The sequence below is a fragment of the Diabrotica undecimpunctata genome, chromosome 1 (genome assembly GCF_040954645.1).
Source record: "Diabrotica undecimpunctata isolate CICGRU chromosome 1, icDiaUnde3, whole genome shotgun sequence".
In the NCBI taxonomy this organism is placed as follows: Eukaryota; Metazoa; Arthropoda; class Insecta; order Coleoptera; family Chrysomelidae; genus Diabrotica; species Diabrotica undecimpunctata.
The window spans coordinates 175,400,751-175,426,195 of NC_092803.1; the positions used below are offsets into that span (position 1 = coordinate 175,400,751).

Sequence of the window (25,445 nt, forward strand, 5' to 3'; positions counted from 1 at the left end):
AGAAGATATTTATTAAGATCAAACCTTAAAGCTAATAATTAATGATATAACTAGACTATTGATTATTATAAAATGTATAGGTACCTAATGGACTTTTGATTAAATTCACATAAAACACTAATTAGAAAAAAAATGCAATATTTATTAAGATCAAACCTTAATAATATTAATAATTAATGATATAACTAGACTATTGATTATTATAAAATGTATACCTAATGGACTTTTGATTAAATTCACATAAAACACTAATTAGAAAAAAAATTCAATATTCATCTACAATATCCGGTTTTAATAACGAAATTAATGATCCACTATATAACCTAAAATTTCCGTGTTTTTATATTATTTTTATCTTGTTTTGCAGCGTGTAACACTTTTTACGGGTATGGTATATAAAGTTATGATGAGGCAGATGAAATTGTCAGATAGAAGACTTATTAAAGTTTACTGTTTTTTTATAGCGTACCCCATAAAATGTGATGGGATTCTTAAATTAAATGCTTAAAAAAATTCCATTTACTAATGGCGTTTGTTTAGGATGTTTGACAACTTTATTATCGGCCAATGTTTAAGGTCAATTCGGTTTTGAATAAGCTAAAACGGAAAAATCTGGTCGTAAACTATGATTTAATAAAAGATAAGAAAATCAAAACATTATTTATACAGTCTGCGGTTTTACTGCAATGCGAAAATAATAAAACAAACACAACTTCCTGTTGTTTTGTTTTATATCTTTGAAGAACTTTATTATAATATTTCTCATTTACCATGTAATCGTATTAATGAAAGTTGACGTTTAACCATCAGAAAGGTATTGTCGTAAAGCTTTTTTTGTAGCATTTAATCAGAATTTTAATGTTTGAACTATTATGATAGGGGTAAAAAATGAAATCAATTTTAAAATTACATTTACTTTTATTTTTGTTACCTATTTTTTTATTATTTAGAGGAAAGCGGAGAACACGTAAAAATAACTGCTTTCTTCTTCTTCAGGTTCACGGAGATTCAAACTATTCATGGAGATTGCGCAGCCACGAGATTTTACGTCTTCCATAGCATGGAGTTTTATTTTGTTAAGCTACTTGCGTCCCCCTCGACTAATTTTACTATCCTGGCTTGTGTACTACCCTCGTCTGGCCAGCAAAGCTAATGTTTTCAAACGGTAAGTACGTAGTGTCGACTTGTGCGTAGTGTTTTATTGTTTTAAAGAGATAACCACGTGCTTTTAAAACTAATATGCCCAAATTAAGTGCCGAGATTAATTTAAAGTTTGTACAAATGTATCATGAGAAAGAATGTCTATGGAACGCCACTATTCCATTATATAAAGATAAGACTATTTGTGATTCAGCACTACAAAAAATAATTGGCAAATTGTTAGTACTCGGCATAAAAATGTCTAGCAAAGACATAAAAATAAAGATAAAAAATTTACGAGCAACTTACTGTCAGGATCTGTCAAAAATTAAAAAATCAATCAGTCTGGAGCAGGTTCTAAGGACGAGTATAAGTCAAAATTAAACTGGTTTGATGAAATGCATAGTTTTATCAAATGTGTACCAATAAAAATAAAAACAACGGTAAGTAAGATTGCAATATTTATTTATTTATTTAAAGCAAAGAAAATGAATGTTAACACAAAGGAAAATTTTGAAGAGTAGCGGGTTTTTCTGTAGCCCGCACATAAATAAACAGTTAAGAAATCATTTTTAATTGCCAAGGCACCACACCATCATTGTTAAGTATGTTTTAAAAGTATCTCTTCTCGCCATTGCTGACATCGAAGAATGATTACTCCCTTGTTGACATACGCCCTTAAGTCCTGCAGTTTCTATTTTCCAAGAGCCATGGGAGGTATTTTCTGCATCAATATTATCCCAGTCGACATCACTGCTAATTAAATAGTTTTGATTTATTTTTCACAAACTTTGTTTTTCGTCTTTATGGAGGGGGGTCTGGAATCTTCGAAAAACATCTCAGTCCAGGACGCCGCCTGACTAACTTTAGTGCAGGATTCGTTCTTCGTACTCCCAGCGATAGTTCCCGAGGTACTTTAAAATGCTCTCTCGTCGCCAAGTCTACGCCGAACGCCTACCTGCTAAACACCCTCCTCTGTCATCCAGCGATCCAGAAGTGGAACGGCCGCTGTAAGGCCGGCATCACTTCCGAAGTACTACCTTTATCCATTCATTCTCCATTCATACACATCCACACTGTATTCATCAGCAAGGAGGCTCCCTGTCTCGTTCCAGGTAGCACGTAGAAGACACTCATCGCTCCTAGTTCGGCATCATTCCCAGATGGGCATTTTCTCCCTCCCCACAGTCTGACTCACGCATTCTAACTCATACAGTGTGACCCACTTTTCTAGCTTTATCTTTCAGCATCATTCACTCTTACCTTTAGCGTTGGTCCAGCTGTCTTTCTTTCTCTTCCTTTTTCTTGATCACTGCACGGATATAGCTGTGTATGCTAGTCCAACCTAATTTATTTTCAATCATTCTCTCAATCATTTCTCTCACTGTAATAAAATTCACACCTATCTCTCTCTCAATTCTGTTCCTTTCCACTATCCATCTGCTACAATATAACATCGTATGTGTCGCAGTGTCCACAGTATCCACATCCACAATATAGGCATTTATCTGTATCAGCCTTTCCGATCCTATAGAGGTAGGCCCTAAAACACCTGTGTCCTGTGAGCACCTGCGTCAGGAAATAATCCAGTCGCCTAATGTTCTGAAGCTATTTTCTTGTGGCATTTTAAATTAATTAATATTTAAATGGGAATAAGCCACAATTAAAGGTTAAAATACATTTATTGACGTTTCAATTTCCACTTCGGAAATCGTTCTCAAAATACAAACATTAGTAAATTAAAAACAAATTTTGTTTTTGTTACTTAGTGAAAAATTCTTCTAATAATTTAATTTTATCTGACTCATCTATATTGACAATTCAGACATACATTATACATTTTAAAATAGACGACTTTAAAATGATATTGCCAATATTGTTGAGTTGCGTTCCTGGGACGACTTTACTTATAAGATAGTTCATTCGATTACATGAAATCAACTTTAACGTGAGAATATCCGTCAGAAAAAATCATAACATGTAATTCGTCTTTAAAAAGACAAATACATGCCATGATGACAGTAAAATTCTCCCGTTAGTGATTCCATAGTAAATTATGAGGGAAAAACCAGGAGAAAACCTCATAATACTATCCCGACATGGTAAGTATTTGATCTTGCATTTAGTTTACCTTCAATAAATACCAAATTCCGATTTTATATGTTTGTTATTTAAAAAATATAAATGATGTATTCTCTATATGTTACTGACTTACCAATACTGGTATTTTCCTTTTAATAACTTCCTCTTTCAATATGGGTAACCAGATCCTACTACATTCTGCCGAGGAATTCGCGACGCAATTGGTCTCATTTAGCATAATTAGAGCCGCTTCTTTGATTTTTCTCTTTTTACCATCAGTTTCTTTTAGGACTATATTTGAATCATTCCATTGATAGATGTATTTGATAGATCTCAAATATGTAAACATGCATGGGATAATGAACATAGGGTTCAATGGAATGATTCAAATATAGTCCTAAAAGAAACTGATGGTAAAAAGAGAAAAATCAAAGAAGCGGCTCTAATTATGCTAAATGAGACCAATTGCGTCGCGAATTCCTCGGCAGAATGTAGTAGGATCTGGTTACCCATATTGAAAGAGGAAGTTATTAAAAGGAAAATACCAGTATTGGTAAGTCAGTAACATATAGAGAATACATCATTTATATTTTTTAAATAACAAACATATAAAATCGGAATTTGGTATTTATTGAAGGTAAACTAAATGCAAGATCAAATACTTACCATGTCGGGATAGTATTATGAGGTTTTTTCCTGGTTTTTCCCTCATAATTTACTATGGAATCACTAACGGGAGAATTTTACTGTCATCATGGCATGTATTTGTCTTTTTAAAGACGAATTACATGTTATGATTTTTTCTGACGGATATTCTCACGTTAAAGTTGATTTCATGTAATCGAATGAACTATCTTATAAGTAAAGTCGTCCCAGGAACGCAACTCAACAATATTGGCAATATCATTTTAAAGTCGTCTACTTTAAAATGTATAATGTATGTCTGAATTGTCAATATAGATGAGTCAGATAAAATTAAATTATTAGAAGAATTTTTCACTAAGTAACAAAAACAAAATTTGTTTTTAATTTACTAATGTTTGTATTTTGAGAACGATTTCCGAAGTGGAAATTGAAACGTCAATAAATGTATTTTAACCTTTAATTGTGGCTTATTCCCATTTAAATATTAATTAATCCAGTCGCCTGTGGCCACAGTCCACCCAATCTCTTATGTTCGGGATTAGCATTTTCGTCCACTGTGCCACATCTTCCGTGTTGTTCCATTCTTCTTGCCATGCCAAAACATGCAACGGAACACATTTAGTGATGGTCCATAAGGCTGCCGCAGACACAGTCCTGTAGGCGCATACCACTCGCAACATACTTGTTCTGTCTACTCGTGTTATGAGACTGGTGCCGCGTAGAGGACGATCGACTATACAACACCGTATAAGACCCTCCTCCTTTCGGATTTGGGTCCTCCAATGTTCGTCATTACCTTCCGGACCACCTCTCGCACGTGCTCCCCCTATTTTCCATTCTGGTGCAATGTCACTCCTAGATACTTTACTTGTTTCTTGGGTGTTAGACATGCACCCGCACATTTCAATTTAATATTTTGCCTGTTCCTTCAGAATAATGGCTTCGGGCGAGGGGGTTGTACCCTCTCCGTATTCACAGTACATAACCCCGTCATATGCCAGATTCCATAGCGTAGGGCCCAAGACAGATCCCTGGGGGTACCCCGGCCGTCACGTCCACGATCGTGCCCTTTTCCACCATAAAAGGGTGTATTTTTTTTTCAACCTAGACGCCCGAGTTGCACACAGTCCCATTTCAACGATAATGATTTCTTATTCGAAAACAAATTTCCGAAAAAATTTTTTTCCATGCTTCTGGTATCAATATTTTTGTACGGAATTAGGTCGCAAGACATTATTTTTTCATAACCTAAGTTATAAATGCCGTAAAAAAATGTTTGGCTAAAAAAATCTTTATCTACCTGTGACTTACATGTACCGATAAGAATTGACGGCATAGTTTCTTCAAGTTGTTATTAGGTATTGTAGTATTGTTTTATATGTGATTCATGCTGGGTTAAATGACTCATTAAAAATCTCCCATGGGCTTGTAGACTAGAACTTAAGCACAGTCATTGCTGAGATAATATGGCCAAAGTTTATGATATGGCATTATTTTAAACATTACAAATAATTTTTTATACGTACGGAAATAAAACTCCCTTATGATCGTTGCACTTTTTTGATAAATTACGTCTCATAATTTACAACGGCCAATAAGCCTTCCCAGTCTTATTCTTGACGCGCCTTTTTCTGAAATTAAATTTATGAAGTCCCTAGAAAGACACTTGGAAAATCCAATTAAAGTGAAAATTTATTATTGGACAAGGAGAACAAAATTTACGACAGATTGAAGACAATGCGATAATAAAACCTTAGTGAATGTTGAGATCGCTAACAATAATAAATATATATATATATATATATATATATATATATATATAATATAATATTTGCTAAAAAGATCTTAGATATTGTTTAATTATGAACTAAAAATTTAATACGAAAGATTTTTCAAGTAAAACATACTTTAGTTTAGTAAGCTCGACAAACCTCATCATGAATTTTTAAAGCAAAGCTTCTATTGTATTAGTTATATTATTACTCTATGTAAGTCTTATTACTTTTTTTCTCTACAGTAAAATGCTGAGGCGAGCGTCATAAAACTAGCGTCACAAGATAGCGTCGTCACGGGTAAAGTCATAGACTAGCGATTCTTGACATCGATTCACTACCCCTGATCAATTCGTTTCTAGACATTATTATTACCATAAGCATGTTTAAATTAAAAACTGCATGAAAAAACAATAAAAAACAAAATGTAGACATTAAATCTTCTTCTTCTTTTGGTGTCTATCCTCTGTGGATGTTGGCAATCACGTTGGTCCATACAACTTTGTTGACAGCTCCTCTTAATAGATGTATGGTAGTCATTCCTGCCCACTGTCTGATGTTCTTCAACCACGATGTCCTTCTGCGCCCTTGAGATCTTTTGCCTTCTATCTTGCCTTGTAAAATTAGTTGAATTAGTTGATACTTCTCATTGTGGATCACATGCCCTAAGTATATCATCTTTCTGATTTTCACGATACGCATAATTTTCAGATCTTTATTCATACGTTGGATCACGTTGTTGTTTGTAACAAGATGGATATAAGAAATTCTGAGCGTGCGGCGGTAGCACCACAATTCGAAGGCTTCTAATCGTTCGGATGTTACCACCGTCGAGATCCAGGCTTCGACTCCATATAAAAGTGTAGAAAATACATAGCATCTCAAGACTCGTGTTCTTATATCAATGTTCAGGTGCATATTACATAAAATCTTCCTAAGGCGATTGAAGACAGCTCTCGCCTTTTCTGTACGACATCTTATTTCCTGTGAGTGGTCCCATTCCTTATTTAGGCTGCATCCAAGGTATGTAATTTTGTCGATTATTTTTAAAGGTTCATTATTATGTTCAGTATAGCTGTGAATTGGTGTTGTATTACGTCGTTTTTACTTACTACAAGAATTTTGGTCTTCTTACAGTTTAATTTCATGCCGCCTCTATCACAGGCTTCCACTACACGGTCTATTAATGTTTGCAGATCCTCCGCATTATCAGCAATTAAAACCGTATCGTCCGTATATCTTAAATTGTTTATGATTTCACCATTGATTTTTATAGCATCTCTAAAACCATCAATAGCTTCCCTGAACAGCATTTTCGAGTAAGTAAGACATTAAATAAGAAGTAAAAATTAAAAGAATATCTTTCACTAAAAAATTAGATTCTTAATTATCAAAATTTAATAAAAGTCATAAATATCGTTCGATTAACCATAGAATACCAACCTTATTTTTACCTTTATTTCCACTAATTATCGTAAAATTTACTACGCTGAGAAAAAAAATGTGGTCACTAAAAAGTATTTTATTTATCTTAATTTTACAAATTATTTTAAACAAAGAGATGTTACTAAAACCTAAAAATTATAAAAAAAAATCATAAGTTCTACATTTTACAACTACACTGCTGATAACAAACGGCGCGATGTTCATCACAAAATGGACGTCGGCAGTGCTCGCAATGATGGGTTATCATTCGACGTTTTTAAGACTGAAAAAAATTAACATATGGCAGGTTTTGACAGAATAGGGCATATTCGTTCTTGATGCGGCTCTAGATTTAAAATGTTTTTAATAATAACTTTATATATATATATAATAACTATATATATATATATATATATATATATATATATATATATATATATATATATATATATATATATAATTTAATTCACTAAGTATGGAACAATTTATATTTAAAAGGTATGTATCAACCCTAGATCGTATGTTAATGCATACATTTTTTGATCTGACTAATTAATAATAACCAAAATTCAAAAAGAAGACTATTTGCAATAGAGTGATATAATAAATCACTCTATTGCAAATATTCGTTCGTATAAATAAAAATAAAAAATAAAATACATGTAATATACATATTAAACAATGTTTGTAGATTATTCTACATCTGCATACATAAATATAATTAAATATCGTCACACACTATTCCCATGTTCGACCAAGAGGTTTTAACAAATAATGAGTATTTTTGAGTTTTTTTTTTTGTTTTTGTAATATATGTATTTATAATTTTTTCTTGTACAGTGAAATTAATAAGCTATTATTAACTTTTTCTATCTTTATTATATATATGTCAATGGTTTAAAAAAAAATCGGTAACGTTAAGAAACACCATAAAACTACACGCACGACGCATCTAAAAGCAATCAACTAAATAGCAGCGATTTCGATTTCCTTTTGCAACTAGTCAAATTCCGCAGTCTTTAACCGCAACCATTTTTGCAAATTACTCTAAAATTACGAAGTAAATGAATCAAAACAGTGTTGAAACTTTGTTAAATGTCACGAGCTATGTAGATTGTTTCATCAAGCAGTAAATTAGCCAGTCAAACAGTATGCATCGAATTGTTACCAACAGATTTTGATTACACATAGTGTTTAACTCGTTAACAAATAGACAATGAAGCTAGTTCTGTTTGAGGGCGCTTTTTAAAAATCGCAACTCAAATTATAGGATTGTTTTGGTTTTACCAAATCAAAGGCTAAAAGTAAAATTGTTATGCAAATTTAAATAAATGAATAGGTTACGCTCAGGCTTTAGGTATAAAGATATATTAAGTTAAATTGACCGAATTGTATGTCATTAATTAGTTATCATTATTGAGAGCACAAAAACTAACAAAATATACATTCATCAGAGGGAAGTGAGACCAGGCGATACAATTTTTTCATAGTTATTCACATATGCTCTCCAGACGACGTTTTCAAGCAACTTAACTCGGAGCAAAAAGATTTAAATATAGACGGGCAACATCTAAGTCATCTTTCCTTTTTTCGAATGATATGTTCATAATTTGTAGCGAATTCAACAAGCTACAAGAAATTCTTTTAGAATTAAGAAATGTTTCAGAAAAAAGATTTGAAAATGAATCTAACAAAGACCAAGCTACTAGAAATTCTTTTCGAATAAGGAAATGTTTTAGAAAAAAAGACCTAAAAATGAATCTAACAGAGACCAATATTCTTACTTAAGAGAAAATATCAGTTAATGTGGGTAGGAAGTGATAAAAGGGTGGCAGAATATATTTACTTTGGTCATTAAATAAAATTAAGCACAGAACCAACGTGCGATAGTAGACCGAAGTATCCGAATTATATGGTCTGTCGTTGGCAAACTTAGAACTTAGGTCTCATAAGAGGGGTATGGATTGACCTCCAAAAAGATGGCTGAACGATGTGAAAAAAAAAGGTGGTAACAAAATGGCAACAGGTAAAAAGAAGCAAATTAGAATGAAAATGCAAAGGGAAGTCGTACGTCCAGCAATGGAGACACAATGGCTATTGTATTGTAAGCAGAAGTTCGTTATTTATTTTAAGTCAACACGATCATATATTATAGATACACTCTATATATATTATATATATATATATATATATATATATACACTTTATCTTGGATAGTTCTTCTTCTAATTCGTAGACCTTTTCATCTTTAGTCAACGATTGATGATTTGTTGCTGTACGCTTCGGAAAATGTGTGTAGAATGTGTTTAAAAAAATTTGGTAATTTGATGTGATTTGTATTTGCTATTTGCTTTATAGTTTTAATATTTGTTTTTTTTTTCTATATGGCTGCATCGCCAATTCTTTTCATACATATTTGCTATATCTTTGTAATTATTGTATCACTAGATAATACTTGTAATACTTTGTGTATATATTGAATTGGGTGGTATCCCGTTAATAAATAAATAAATAAAATATCAACCCACTATCACATTATCAATATCATCAAAATGTTCTTGCTGGTAAGAGGTTTTATAAAACAATATTCCAGGGAATTCTTTTGTGATTTTTAAAACTTTTATATAAGAAACTTTTAGGGGTTCGCCATTGGTATTCTTGGAAAAATAGTTTAAAGTCATAATATCAGCTGCTAATTGCTTCAGATCTAAAATGTCTTGATGACAAATTTCATCAACTATGCATGTTCCTCCAGATTTTTTAGCAGTGCGTACAAGCGTCACATACTGATCAAGGATATATACAGGTCCTAACCTTTCTGATCTTTTAATTTGGCGTTCTATAACTGAATGAGCACTATCTCCCTCATTCTGACTGTGTCCTGTAAAAAAAAAAATTTGTGTTATGCTCTGCAGCTCGTCGATATTCAAAATGTCGTATAAGTATGCAGCTATCATAAAACGGTGTTTTTGTTGGCCTGTACAGTTATCAGAAAAAAAATATTCATATTTTTCTCTTTTTCTAACTATTAAGGTATTTTAGTATACATGAACCTATTTCATTTACTCCTCTTAGAGCCTCTTCGTCATGCCTCATGTAACATTGAACATTTTGAGTTTGAATGTTGCAGAGAGTTAGATTATATACGTTTAAATCATGAATGTGTTGCTTGTGTGAGTCACATTGTACTCACAATCAATTTAATTTAACTATCCAGATGACCGGTTTCGCTTTCTACAATATGCAAAGCATCTTCAGGTCTCGATACAAAGTTAAATAAATGCTGAAATAATAAACCCATATTAGGGTGTTGTCTAATAAAGATAAACAAAGATAGATGATATAAATGGTGTGCATATCAATGAACGTAAATTGCAACAGGATATATCTCCTTAATATATTTTTTTAATATAATCCACCCCTCATAACAGATGCGCCATCATAACTTTGAGCAATTAATTTGTTAGGAGTATGTGTTAAAAAGGGATTTTAAACATTTAAAATGCATTCAGTGATGGAATTAGCATCATGACCGTCCAGGACATAAAATCTCCAAAATCTCTCAACTGATCGGAATCCTTTATACAAATATCGGAAAACAAAACTAATTGAAATTCACCAGCAACGTCTGTCATTTCATCGGCAATCACTGCAACATAGGGAGAATTTTTAATTTCTTTCTTAATTTCCTCATGGTAAACGTTCAACATGCATCCAAGGATTCCATTTTTGTTATATTTGAGATACATTTAAATAATTTATAACTTTGAATATGAATCTTTAAGTCGTTGTCCAATTTAACGCTAAAATTGACCAGCTTCTTAAATATGCCTTTGTTTTCTAAATTTTTGGTTTCGTCGTGACCTCTAAGAGCTAACTCAAAAGCAAAATAGCAGCATTTTGATTTCCTTTTGCAACTAGTCGAATTCCGCAGTCTTTAACCGCAACCATTTTTGCAAATTACTCTAAAATTACGAAGTAAATGAATCAAAACAGTGTTGAAACTTTGTTAAATGTCACGAGCTATGTAGATTGTTTCATCAAGCAGTAAATTAGCCAGTCAAACAGTATGCATCGAATTGTTACCAACAGATTTTGATTACATATAGTGTTTAACTCGTTAAAAAATAGACAATGAAGCTAGTTCTGTTTGAGGGCGCTTTTTAAAAATCAACAAGCTACAAGAAATTCTTTTAGAATTAAGAAATGTTTCAGAAAAAAGATTTGAAAATGAATCTAACAAAGACCAAGCTACTAGAAATTCTTTTCGAATAAGGAAATGTTTTAGAAAAAAAGACCTAAAAATGAATCTAACAGAGACCAATATTCTTACTTAAGAGAAAATATCAGTTAATGTGGGTAGGAAGTGATAAAAGGGTGGCAGAATATATTTACTTTGGTCATTAAATAAAATTAAGCACAGAACCAACGTGCGATAGTAGACCGAAGTATCCGAATTATATGGTCTGTCGTTGGCAAACTTAGAACTTAGGTCTCATAAGAGGGGTATGGATTGACCTCCAAAAAGATGGCTGAACGATGTGAAAAAAAAAGGTGGTAACAAAATGGCAACAGGTAAAAAGAAGCAAATTAGAATGGAAACGCAAAGGGAAGTCGTACGTCCAGCAATGGAGACACAATGGCTATTGTATTGTAAGCAGAAGTTCGTTATTTATTTTAAGTCAACACGATCATATATTATAGATACACTCTATATATATATTATATATATATATATATATATATATATATATATATATATATATATATACACTTTATCTTGGATAGTTCTTCTTCTAATTCGTAGACCTTTTCATCTTTAGTCAACGATTGGATGTTGTATGTGGCTAGTAGTAACTTTTTTGTTTGTTTGTATCTATTTTGGCGCGTTTTGTTGAGCTTGTGCCTTCCCCAGAATCTGTAAGGCTGACCGGTTTTCCGGTGTGGGATTCTGAGCTCTTATTATTGTTAATTGTATATTAAAGATTTTTTATGAGACTCACTTCTAGAGTTTTACGTTGTAGAACATGTTTAAAGATCGTTCGCGAAAATTGGGCTTCTACGAACTTGTTTTTATACTAAAGGGGGCATAGAAGTGATCAGTATAATACAAAATAAGAGAAGAATTGAATTTTTATAAAATTAAAAACCAACTCAACTGTAAGCATCAAATATTTTTTTAATTAAGGTTTAAAGTACTAAACAGTCGTCAATCCAAAAAACTGTTCATCACAGGAAAAACAAGAGTTTAAAGCTGTTCACCAGCTTTAGTGTGGACCATCAGTAGAGGTGGGCTTTATTTTATACGCAATTCGAAAACGTTACAAAATAATTAGTTGGGGAAATACAGGCAAATAAATGTATAATGACCGTTACAGCATAGACGAGGAAGCGAAAAAGCAATCATAAATGCCTGAATATTCATTTACCAAAATACAGCAACTGCTGATGTACCACATATGGTATATTTCTTATTTTAGACTAAGAGTTATGAAGCTGGGAAAAAGTGGTGTAAAAATGACAGATGTCTTTATCGTTAAAAAATTTACTTTAGAATAAAAATCGACCAATTTCAGCATTTTTACAAAATGTAATTAATATTGCCAAATATTAGTGTGGATTCCCTTAAGTGGTAATTTTTATGACACTCTGTGTAATAAATTTCTAATGCCATTCGATAAATGAGAATTTTTTATTTTTATCCAATATAGTCTTAAAAATGAGTTTAATTTATAATATACTTACATCGAACATTAAGGAAATACCCGATGCTGGAGAATCTGCCTAAACGATGTTTGGCAATACATTTATACCAGCCGCTGTGTTCCCTTCTAATTTCTGTAAAGTTTAACATTCCATCAGAAGTTTGTTGGACTGGTGGAGCTCCATCGTCCTTTTGCCATATTGGTAACGCTTTTGGATTTGCGTCGACGTCGCATTTTAAGGACACTGGCATTCCTTCTCGAATTGGAAAGCCGAATCCTGGTTCACGGGATATCGCAAAGGAGGGAGTATCTGAAAAAAGAAATTAATACCTTATTAAAAACTTGGTATATGTGTTATATGTGGGTAGGTAACCAACATCAGAAAAAAATGCTTAAATATTATAAAATTTGTAATTGTAATATTACGATTTTTTAAAATGTGAATTGTAAATGAAAGCAGCTCATTTTTGGTGCATAGAATAAGGGTTAAATTAATATAAGTGGAAAAAAATTATTCAAAAAGAACTTTTTTTTTCTAATTCATATAGATTTACAGTATTCTGCAGTGGCGGCCCGTGAGGTAGTGCCATAGAGTGATGGCACTACCTTGCTACCTATGCAGAAACATATTTTTTTATCTTTAAATCATCATAATGACTGTTAATTATTTTGTGTGTATTTCTTTTTATCTTCATAAATTATATTAATTCTGGCAACTGTGTGTGCAATACAATTCAGACCGGATTATCGGCTGGTGCCAATATCATAATGGCTCCTATGAAAAGAGAAAGATTTTAGAGCATCCTATGTGAGTGACAAAGATAGAGCTATATTATATATTTGGTAATACGTTTAAACGAGACTACTCTAGCCAGGCACGAGATCTCCAGAGGAAAATTTTAGTAGATTTTATCTATTTCGAGTTTATTTACGCTTTCGCTTGCTGCTATTATTGTGTTTATTATCTAAAATAATATTTTGATTATTTCGTAAGTTTAATTAATTTATTAACAATTAATCAAATTAATATCTTAAAAAACTCTTTTTGTGGTTTTTCGTTAGAAAAAAAAACTACAAATTAAAGACCTCGGTCGGCCTTTACCCGATTTAAAAATTGAAAAAACAAAGTGGAAGTGGATAAAAACTTTGCTGTCACAAGTTTAATAAAACCATTTATGATACAAATAGCTGGTTGTGTGGTTGCGAACAAACTAATAAACTGTTTTGTTTTGTATGCGTTTTGTTTGGGGGTGACGAGACTTGGTCAAACAAAGGCACCAATGATCTTGTTCATATATGGGAGAAAATGAAATCCCATGTAAGTTAAATATAAAAACTTAATTAAATTAAGCTTATCGTGATACTCTAATTAAACACAATAAACAAATGGATAATAATCGGTATGTCTTGAATCAAATCATAAATTGTATAAGGTTTTGAGGAGCTTTTGAGTTAGCTCTTAGAGATCACGTTTAGCTCTTAACAGAGGCATATTTATGGAGCTCATATTCAAAGTTGCAAATCTTTTAAATGTATCTCAAATATAACAAAAAATGGAATCCTTGGGTGCATGTTGGATGTTTACCACGAGGAAATTAAGAACGAAATTAAAAACTCTCCCTACGTTGCAGTGATTGCTGATGAAATGACAAACGTCGCTGGTAAATTTCAATTAGTTTTGTTTTTCGATATTTGTGTTAAGGACGACCGGTTGAGAGATTTTTCAGATTTTTTGTCCTGGACGGCCATGATGCTAAGTCCAACGCTGTATGCATTTTATATGTTTTTAATCTCTTATTAAAACATACTCCGAACAAAAGTTATGATGACACATCTGTTATGAGGGTGGATTAAAGTATAAAAATATTAAGGAGACATATCCTCTTGCAATTTACGTTCATTGATATAAACACCAAATGAATTTAATTATGACGAGTGGATGTTCTATCAATAAGCAGGCTAGGATATTTTTTTATAATTTATCTGGTTTGTGCTCATTCTTTTCTACGTCTCCTCAATGAACAAAAATTATGGATGAGGTGGTTAATCGCAGGTTGCCAAAATCTTCACAAACACAAAAGTACTTTACGTAATTGTCATCCATTAATTAACCAAATGGTTTTAAATTAAAGCTCCATGATAAACATTTTGCATTTGGGTTATCTATTTTTAATAAAAAATGCCTGAATTTGTTATCATTTTTAATCAATTGTAAAAAGTATGCACTGATTCTGTTAAAGTGACAATTTTTATTTTTAAACAAAACTCGGCTTAGAACTGAAGTACTGTATCAGCGAGATAAATTAAGTACTACTTCTGGGGCTCTTCCGCTATCACTACCAATCCTATGTCAACAGCTGTAGCAGAACGTTGCTAAAACGAATTAAAACATTCCTTAGAAATGCCGTGAAGGAAGAACGACTTAAGGTATGCTATATTCAAAAAAACATTTTGTAAATGGCATTGATAATTTTATTAATAAAGTGATTGAAAACTTTGCAATCAAAAAAAAAAGAAGGATGGACTTCATATATCGGAAACTTTAAGAATGATATTACTTTGTGCGTGTGTGTAGATACTGGAATAGTGTTATTTTTATAATTTTGTAAATAGGTTTAAGAGACTAAATCGTAATAACAAACTTCAGGTACATTAGCAGTAAATACTGGTGGTAACTTGAATTTTTGTGATTATTAATTAATTTACCTAACTCTTTTGATAAATGTTGGTCAATTTCTTGCAACACCGAGGAAAGGTAGATACATATATATAAAATAAACGTGTCTGCATCTATTTTTTTTTTAATTTCTATTTTATACCTTTTTTGACAATATCATAAACCCGTCACTAAAAATTTAGGCAGTTGCCCTAATACTGGCACTATTTTCTTAAAGTAATACGAACCGCCACTGGTATTCTGGGCTTTCTACTTTAGTTTTTAGGCTTTATATTGGTTACATACCCGCGACCGAATCTCGAAAGTTTGGATGTGCTAACGATTTAACCCTTTAACCAGTCACTCATAATTAAAAACTATCAAAAACACTCTCACGAATGATCTATATATCCTCAGAGATACACAGAAATATTAATTTATCTCAACAGTGGGCTGATAAATAAAAAAATACGAGTGTATCTTAAAAAAAAAACTATTGAAACACAATAAATACCCGAAATACCTTAAGGTTACTATGGACAGAACGCTTACAAACACCTGACAAAAACATCAGCAAAACACGTAAAAACACGTAACAATATAATACAGCAACTCTGAGGTGCTACATGGAGGTCCACAGCATGAATCTTTCTCCGCTCTTGGCCTGATATATTCGGTGACAGGATACTGTGCACCGGTGTGGTTGAACAGAAGGAATTCCAGAATTCAACAAAATTATAGATAATCGTCAACTTCTATTCACAACAACATTCCCGAAATTCTTGGAGATCGTCTCCGATTCAGGATACCTCTTTTGAAATCAGCTGAATCGCTACATCATTCCAATTTGGATTTAAATGCCTAATCAGTTATCTAAAATATCGATAACATTTTTGCCACATAAACATTGTCAACCGTTACACCAAGCAATAATTAAAATCTTTAAATCCCTGTATAGAAAGTTTTTAATGAGAAGAATGTTATCATCTATAGAATGTTCTCTATCAAAGGCTGAACTGGAGTCCGTTTCAACCAGAATAATTAAAAAGTGTTTTATAGGTGCGGTTTATTAAAAAACTTTAGTAATGGAGAAGAAATTAAGAAAATTCTCGAGCTACAAGACCTGAAAGATGATTTGCCATTGTCAACCTTTTGCAAAATTCATGGAATTAAAATTTTTTTTTAACTGTCTAGAGATTAATGCAGCCCTATTGATGGAAAATCCTGAAGTAAATTTAGCTAGTTGTGTTAGTAATTAAAAAAAAACAAACAAGTGTCCAATGTGTCCTACAATGAGAGTGACGATGAACTAGAACTTACTAAAACTGTAAGTAATTATGCTCATTATGTAAATTATGCTCACCTAAAATTAAGATATGTACGAAGATGTGTAAGTAAAGATAAAGATAATCGAAAGCTCTTTTTTATTTCAATTGATTAAGCGGTAAATATACATAACGGAACACTCTACATAAAGGACAATTATTTTTCCCCGTTGGTTATAAAAGTTTATCTATATTTATGCAATAATAGAGAATTTATTTGCATTCTTTTTTGTGATAAAATGAAGGAGGAAAATATTTAGAAACATTAAGCATGGGTAATACTACCTGAAATATGTTATGACGCTCCAGATTTTTACTAAACTTAAAACTAAATCGCTATAGCTGTCCAATTTTAAAAGCCATCTCTCACACAAAATCCTGCAAGAAGTTCAAAGGGTTATCTTTAAGCCGTTGGCGTCGGTATCATTCATCTTTCTGCGTCATAATCGAGCCCGTTCCGTATTATATGTGGTCTATGGAGATTTGTCAGACTTCTGACTCGACAATTTTCTTTTCCGCCATGTTTGTGCTGCTTTAATGTGTTTGCAGTTCATTTCGTGCTTTGCTCTGCATGCTGAGAACATACTGCATCAGAATTTTCGAAAGATTCGTACTATCTACGGTTACGACTTCCATCATAAAATCTTTTAAACCTATATTTTTATATAGACTTAATATTATTATTATATATATATATATTGTTATGATATGAAAAATCAAGAAAATATTGGTTTGTTTAAAATATTTCAAAGTTCAACAAAAAATTAAAATAATTTAGGATAATATCCAACAAACATTTCGGAGAAGGAAAGTTATTAAATCCTTGAATTACCTGTACCAAACAAAATGTAAGCTTTACATCAATCATTTCTTTGTTATACTTAAGTGACCCGCATAAGTTTAAGTGAAAGACAAATTGAAACGGGTTTTTACAAATACATTAGTGCAGTAATTAAAGACAATAGAAGATATTTTAGAAAGAGGTTTTTTGTTAGTTTTAAGAATTATAGAAAATAATATTTGTAAATAAGTTTTAGGAAATTTTATAGTTATAGGTAAAAATTTGTTTGTTATCGAAATGAAGAAATGGGGGAATTGTGACGAGTTGTGATTGGCGGAGATTGAAAAAGGTGGGATAAGTGTGTGGGAGAAAGTTTAGCGAGATTGAGGAGAGAGAAAAGATATAGGCAGTTGGTTTCCAAGTCTTCAAGAAAGAACAGTGTTTGTTCTCTGTCGGTTCCCGAAATGTAGCAAGCAGTAGTGTTGAATGTTAGTGAGTTTTTGTGGAGTTAGTGTATCTGACAGAAGCTGAAACAACAAAATATTGTAAGTCATATTTCTCTACTTATATTCCAAGAGTCACTGTTCAGGCCAACGAGAGATTCAGTTTATCGTAAAGAGAAGATATTCCAAGAGTCAATTTTTCACTCGGGCCAACGAGAGATTCAGTTTATCGAGAGGAGAAAGGCTATCATAATTTGAATGATTTGTGCTTTTGAAGGAGATCATTAAGGACGATATACTTGCAACAATCTGATGTAAGATTGCTGATTACATAGGGAGCGGTTGAGAGGAGATAATATAATCTACAAGGAACAAGGATTTGGACCACTCATCATCAGAGAGAGATAATTTTGTTTTCTGCAGTTTTTTTTCTTTTATTGATAACACAATTTTTACACGTAATTTAGAAAGGATATAAATATTTGGATTAGGAGAGTTAAAATAGTTTGGGATTTTGAGATTTCAATTAATATTGTTTGTACCATTAATTTTTGATTGTTCACGTACGGAGAACAAAATTTGGAGAATCCTTATATGAGATTTGTTTATTGAAAACTTTTGAGTGTGAATTATTTCATTATTTTTATTTCAATATATAGTGTTAGATCATATGTGTTTTTTATTATTCCGGTATTCTCTGGACCTTACCTTTCACATGTAATAGCATAGATATTGAAGCACGAATTTAACCCTGAGATAAAAGAATTAAAAATTGTGATAGAGTCATAATCATATCATTTAAATAATTTTAATTAATCAAAAAAATTAATTAGCTAATTATTGCTTGGCGCACCAAGACTTTAAATATCACAATAACTGGCGCCCAACGTGGGGCTTGAAAATATCGCAGCTTTACATTTGAAGGAAGGGAAAGAGATCTGGAATAAGTACAGGTGATCCAGAGATAAAAACATATAACATTGAGGGAATTGGAATTTGAAAGTATTTTGACAATTTTTCCAGGGAATATAAATTTGATTTATTGATTGATCGTAGTTAGTGGATATTTACTGCTATTGAATTATTTGATTTTATTTTCTTTACCAATCGTACATTTGATATTTATTTTGAATTATTTGAATTTTACTGATTGCATATTTGATATTTGTCGTGAAAATTTAATACATTTGGGGAGAAATATTGTCGTGTTCTGAAACATATAGAGTGTTGTAAAATTTCACATTTGGCGGGGACAAAAACAATAACAAAAAGTAACAACATGTCTGTCACAAGGAGACAAAGTAAAATGCAGGAAAGGAAGGAGGATAACAGAGAAGATGAAACAATTTTGGAAGAAGTATCGGATAATGAAGGAAATGTGACAATAGTTGAGGAGAGAAAAGAACTATCAGGAATAGATAAAATATTACAACTAATGCAACTCCAGTCACAAAAAATGGATGAAACAAAACAAACAATACAAGAAACAAAACAAACAATGGCAGAAACAAAACAAACAATGGAAGAAAACCAACGGGAAACAAGGCAAGCAATAGAACTAAATAACAGAAATATAGAGCAGCGTCTGGAAAACTATGAACAAAAATTAGAAGAAAATGATAGGAAAATGGAAAAGCGTTTGGACAAATATGAAAATGAGGTAAAAGTCTGTTTAGAAAAAGTCAGAGAAGAAACAGAGAGGAAACTAGAGATGCAGAGAGAAGAAATAGAAACTAAAATGAAAGATATTAAGACTGTACAGAAGAAGGAATTAGAACAGTTAGAAACAAAATTTGAAATGGCTTTACAAGAAGACAAGAAAGAAATAGAAAAACAAATTGAGGATATCAGAAAACAACGAGATATGGGAGACAGGAGAGAAGTACTCATCCAAAGTCCGGGTGACATAAAAATACAGTTTGGCGGGGATATTCGGAAAACACACCCAGTACCGTTTGTCAAAAATTTGAAAACCAAATTACAACATATTAGATATTTTGACGATTGCAAAGAAACAATTAGAAACCATTTGAAAGAAGGAGCAGCGTTATGGTATGAAAGCAAGGAAGATGAGTTTGAAAATTGGACAGATTTTGAAAATAAATTTCTCAACTATTTCTGGGGGAAAAATAAACAGAGAGAAATCAACCAAGAGCTACAGAATGGAAAATATCACGAAAAAATGGGAATATCTGAAGAAAGATATGCTTTGCAGATATATAACAATTCAAAATATCTAGAATACAAATATTCTACCGAACAGCTGGTAGAGATGATCAGCAGACATTTTGAGGAAACGTTGGAAGATCACGTGATTTTGAGAAACTATCAAGATATTGATAGTTTGTGCCAATTCCTTCAATTAAAAGAAGCGAAAAGAAGAGAAATGAGAAATAGAAGACAACATGACCAATATAATGGACCGGAAAGAAGGTATTCATCAAATTATGACCAGAGAAACCGACATCCCAGATCAACAAACGAATATAGGCCGAGAAATTACAATAATTACAATAGACAACAAAATTACGATAACAGGAATGACACACAACATAGAACATATGAAAATCACAACAGGAATAGAGATGCACAAAATACTCCGAATAGGAATACTAACGAACAAAGGGATGATAGAAATAACCAGAGCTTCCAACAACAAAATAGAAGGGAGATGAATCATGTAGCAATAGGAAACGAAAGACAAATCTCTAATTCTAATCTAATATTTTTAGATGCATTTATAAAACATAAAGCAATTAAAATTGTGATTGATTCTGGCTCGGAGTTATCGCTAATCAATAAAAAACTAGTAAAAGAATTAAATTTGGACAGATTTGTGTATAAGATTCCTAGGGTTGATTTAGTGGGTGCAAACAATAAAAATTTGACGACAGTAAACGAAGGTTTGGGAGTACAGATAAGAGTGGGAAACAAATTCCATATTATGAAATGTGTGGTGATTGAAGACTTAAATCATGATATGATAGCGGGAATTGATGAATTGAGGAAAAAAGATATCACCATAAATTTTGCGGAAAATAAAATGGAAATCAGAGCAGAACCAGACAACACAGGAGAAGAAAAGCAAACAGATAGGAAAACAAATTCTGGAAGGATCAATGCACAGGAAAAATACAAAGAAATCGATATGACTGTAGAGAATAAACCGAAAGTACAAGAACAAGATCTAACAGAAGAGAAAAAGAGAAGGAAGAAAAAGAAGAAGAGTTCGAAAAGAAAGCAGGAAAATAAGATGGAGACCAGAGAAAAACAGGAAATAGAAGGTACAGAAGAATTGTCGGCAACCGACGATAAAACAGAATGGAAGCAGGAAGAAAAAGAAAGTATCATCAGAGAAATGAAAGGAATAGAAACATGGTGCTCGGAATACCAAAGGGAATTAGAGGATAAAAGGAAAACAGAAGAAAAAATGGCACTAATGGACGAGAATCCAGAATTGTGTGAAGAAGTATTATGGACAGTGAACACATATGAACAAAAGGAGGATGAAAGAAAAATAAATTGTGGAGAAAACATAGAGAAGATTTTAAGAAACCATGGAGATCTTGTTAATAAAGTAAACCGAGTGGCTAAAAATTATGAACTTTCTTTGAAGGGAAAATACTTGGAAAAATTTAAAACGAAAATATATCCAATCCCGTATAAAGACAGGCAATATACGGGGTATTTTAACATTCACGACATTTATCAGTATCATAAGTAGATTTTAATAACATAGTGAAATGATTTGATCCTGGAAAACTTTTGTCATTTTAAAATTTAACAAAGAGTTTTCGGCAGATCAAATGGCGGGGATTTGTTATGATATGAAAAATCAAGAAAATATTGGTTTGTTTAAAATATTTCAAAGTTCAACAAAAAATTAAAATAATTTAGGATAATATCCAACAAACATTTCGGAGAAGGAAAGTTATTAAATCCTTGAATTACCTGTACCAAACAAAATGTAAGCTTTACATCAATCATTTCTTTGTTATACTTAAGTGACCCGCATAAGTTTAAGTGAAAGACAAATTGAAACGGGTTTTTACAAATACATTAGTGCAGTAATTAAAGACAATAGAAGATATTTTAGAAAGAGGTTTTTTGTTAGTTTTAAGAATTATAGAAAATAATATTTGTAAATAAGTTTTAGGAAATTTTATAGTTATAGGTAAAAATTTGTTTGTTATCGAAATGAAGAAATGGGGGAATTGTGACGAGTTGTGATTGGCGGAGATTGAAAAAGGTGGGATAAGTGTGTGGGAGAAAGTTTAGCGAGATTGAGGAGAGAGAAAAGATATAGGCAGTTGGTTTCCAAGTCTTCAAGAAAGAACAGTGTTTGTTCTCTGTCGGTTCCCGAAATGTAGCAAGCAGTAGTGTTGAATGTTAGTGAGTTTTTGTGGAGTTAGTGTATCTGACAGAAGCTGAAACAACAAAATATTGTAAGTCATATTTCTCTACTTATATTCCAAGAGTCACTGTTCAGGCCAACGAGAGATTCAGTTTATCGTAAAGAGAAGATATTCCAAGAGTCAATTTTTCACTCGGGCCAACGAGAGATTCAGTTTATCGAGAGGAGAAAGGCTATCATAATTTGAATGATTTGTGCTTTTGAAGGAGATCATTAAGGACGATATACTTGCAACAATCTGATGTAAGATTGCTGATTACATAGGGAGCGGTTGAGAGGAGATAATATAATCTACAAGGAACAAGGATTTGGACCACTCATCATCAGAGAGAGATAATTTTGTTTTCTGCAGTTTTTTTTCTTTTATTGATAACACAATTTTTACACGTAATTTAGAAAGGATATAAATATTTGGATTAGGAGAGTTAAAATAGTTTGGGATTTTGAGATTTCAATTAATATTGTTTGTACCATTAATTTTTGATTGTTCACGTACGGAGAACAAAATTTGGAGAATCCTTATATGAGATTTGTTTATTGAAAACTTTTGAGTGTGAATTATTTCATTATTTTTATTTCAATATATAGTGTTAGATCATATGTGTTTTTTATTATTCCGGTATTCTCTGGACCTTACCTTTCACATGTAATAGCATAGATATTGAAGCACGAATTTAACCCTGAGATAAAAGAATTAAAAATTGTGATAGAGTCATAATCATATCATTTAAATAATTTTAATTAATCAAAAAAATTAATTAGCTAATTATTGCTTGGCGCACCAAGACTTTAAATATCACAATAATATATATATATATATATATATATATATATATATATATATATATATATATAAATATGTACATATATAATATATATATATATATATATATATATATATATATATATATATATATATATATATATATATATATATATATATATTGTAAAGACTACGACCGTCAATTTGTATTTCAAAGATATTTAACTAGTGAATTCAGAGGTTTAATCGGGCATTCAGGTTGGCAAATAAAAAAAAAGAAGTCGACTACTTCATTAGTTTAATCGAAGTAGTTTCGCCATATTTTTCTAAGGCTTTATCAGTTCTAACTCAATATGTAGTATATTCTCGATGTTATATATGTACTGTATAATTTACTCAATATTTAAAACTAACTTAACAAAAAAAACACAAACTATGCAGTTAATACTGTTCATATACGAAGATACGAAGATTTAGATATTTAAAATGGACATTTGGCTTCATTTAGAGATGTTTCTTAAATGAAGACAAACAAAGCACAAAGAACAACAACCAAATACAGTCTAACCTGCCACATCCGGCACCTCCTCATATCCGGACAGTTCGCGAAAAATTTTTTCGAAGATATGAACGGCTCCGCGCCTATGTATTTCTCTACGAATGGGTATATTTCTAGCATGGTATGTGACCTTGAATGTAACTCTCTCTACCATTTTGACTTTTTCCGACTATGGGTATGTGTTTGCTCCCAGTCTTTGTTTGCTCTTCAGCAGTAAAAGTTGTTTGGCGTGAAATTTTTAAGACTCGTACCTACCTGACATTGTGATCGTTGTTTGCTTGTTGTTTGTCCATCGTTTTTGTGGTAATATGGCCGAGAAAAGAAAGAAAAATGTTGTAACAATGGAAGAAAAGTTTGTGCGTTGAAGAGGCTAGATGCTGGTGAAACAGGTAAGAAGATTGCTGTTGTGATGGATATAGGGACTAGCACTGTGAGCGACTGGAAAAAATCTAAGAAACAAAATTGAAAGATGGTGCTCATCGCAGGTTTCAAAAACTGGGATAAAGAAACTGAAAATGATGAAAAATGCCCCTAAAAACCATATTAATGAGTGTTTGTATCTTTGGTTTACCCAAAAGGGGGAGCATGGATTATCAATCTCAGTGCCTATATTAAAAGAAAAAGCATTACACTTCAACAAAGAAATTGGAGGTGATAATGATTTCAAGGCAAGTGAAAGATAGTTGGAGAGTTGGAAAATTCGGTACGGTGTGCGGAACCAACAGATATGTGGCAAGAAATTGTTTGCTGACCCAGAAGTTGTCGAAGTCTTCAAAAAGACCTTGCATGGCTTACTAGAAGAAGAAAGAATTACAGGAGACCAGCTTTACAATTGTAACGAAACAGGCATCAATTATAAAATGCTGCCGACCTACACTCTGGCCTCAAAACAAGAAGACAGTGCACCAGGATTCAAGAAGAAAAAGGAAAAAATGACAATTTTAGTCTGCAGCAACGCTACAGGATCTCACAAATTCCCTCTAGGATTTATCGGAAAGTCAAAAAAAAAGGCTTTCAAAAACTTTAGAGAACTTTCTTAGCTGTGAGTTTGATATCGTTATAAAAAGAGTGCTTGGATAAACAGTTTTTTATTCAAAGAGTGGTTTTTCAGTGGCTTTCAGAATCAATTTGTACCAAAGGTTGAAAAACATTTAGCAAAAATAATTTACCGAGAAAGGCAGTCTTGCTGTTGGACAACGCACTCTCTCATCCCGACCCAGAAGAACTAAAAGTAGGCGAAATAAAGACTCCAAATGTGACATTCCTCTGTCAAGGTGTTATAAAATCTATAAAACGTGTCTATAGACGAAAGTTCCTGACGGCATTGATTGCTGAAATGGATGAAGGAGAAAACGTTACAGAGACTCTAAAAAAGTGGACATGTTGGATGTGATGATATGAGTGGCACAAACATGAAATGAGATAAAACCAACAACAATGGTAAGGTCATGGAGGAAGCTGTTAGATCACAAAACATCTAATAAGTGGACGGGAGAAAAACCATAGGAAGGTACCAATGAAATTTTCAACGAAGAAGAGATCGCTCAACTACTAAGAATCTACCGGGAAAAAATAAAAAATAAAGGAAGACCATGTTAATAAGTGGTTGAGTGCAGACGAACAGAACTTAATAGACGGCGATATACTGAACATGGTGTTTCAGAATGATGATATAAACTCAACCAACGAAGGGGATGAAAGCATTGACAAAAATTCGGTCGTAATGAGCCACTCC

General features: G+C 32.2%; 1 protein-coding gene across 1 annotated transcript in view; it reads right to left on the minus strand.

Moving 5' to 3' along the window:
- tei (irregular chiasm C-roughest protein teiresias) overlaps positions 1-25,445 on the minus strand; it is a 578,605-nt gene that overhangs the window by 363,007 nt on the left and 190,153 nt on the right. The window contains exon 4 of the mRNA XM_072525284.1: positions 12,810-13,079. Coding sequence (XP_072381385.1) covers positions 12,810-13,079 — 270 coding nt within the window. The remainder of the gene's footprint in view (positions 1-12,809; positions 13,080-25,445) is intronic.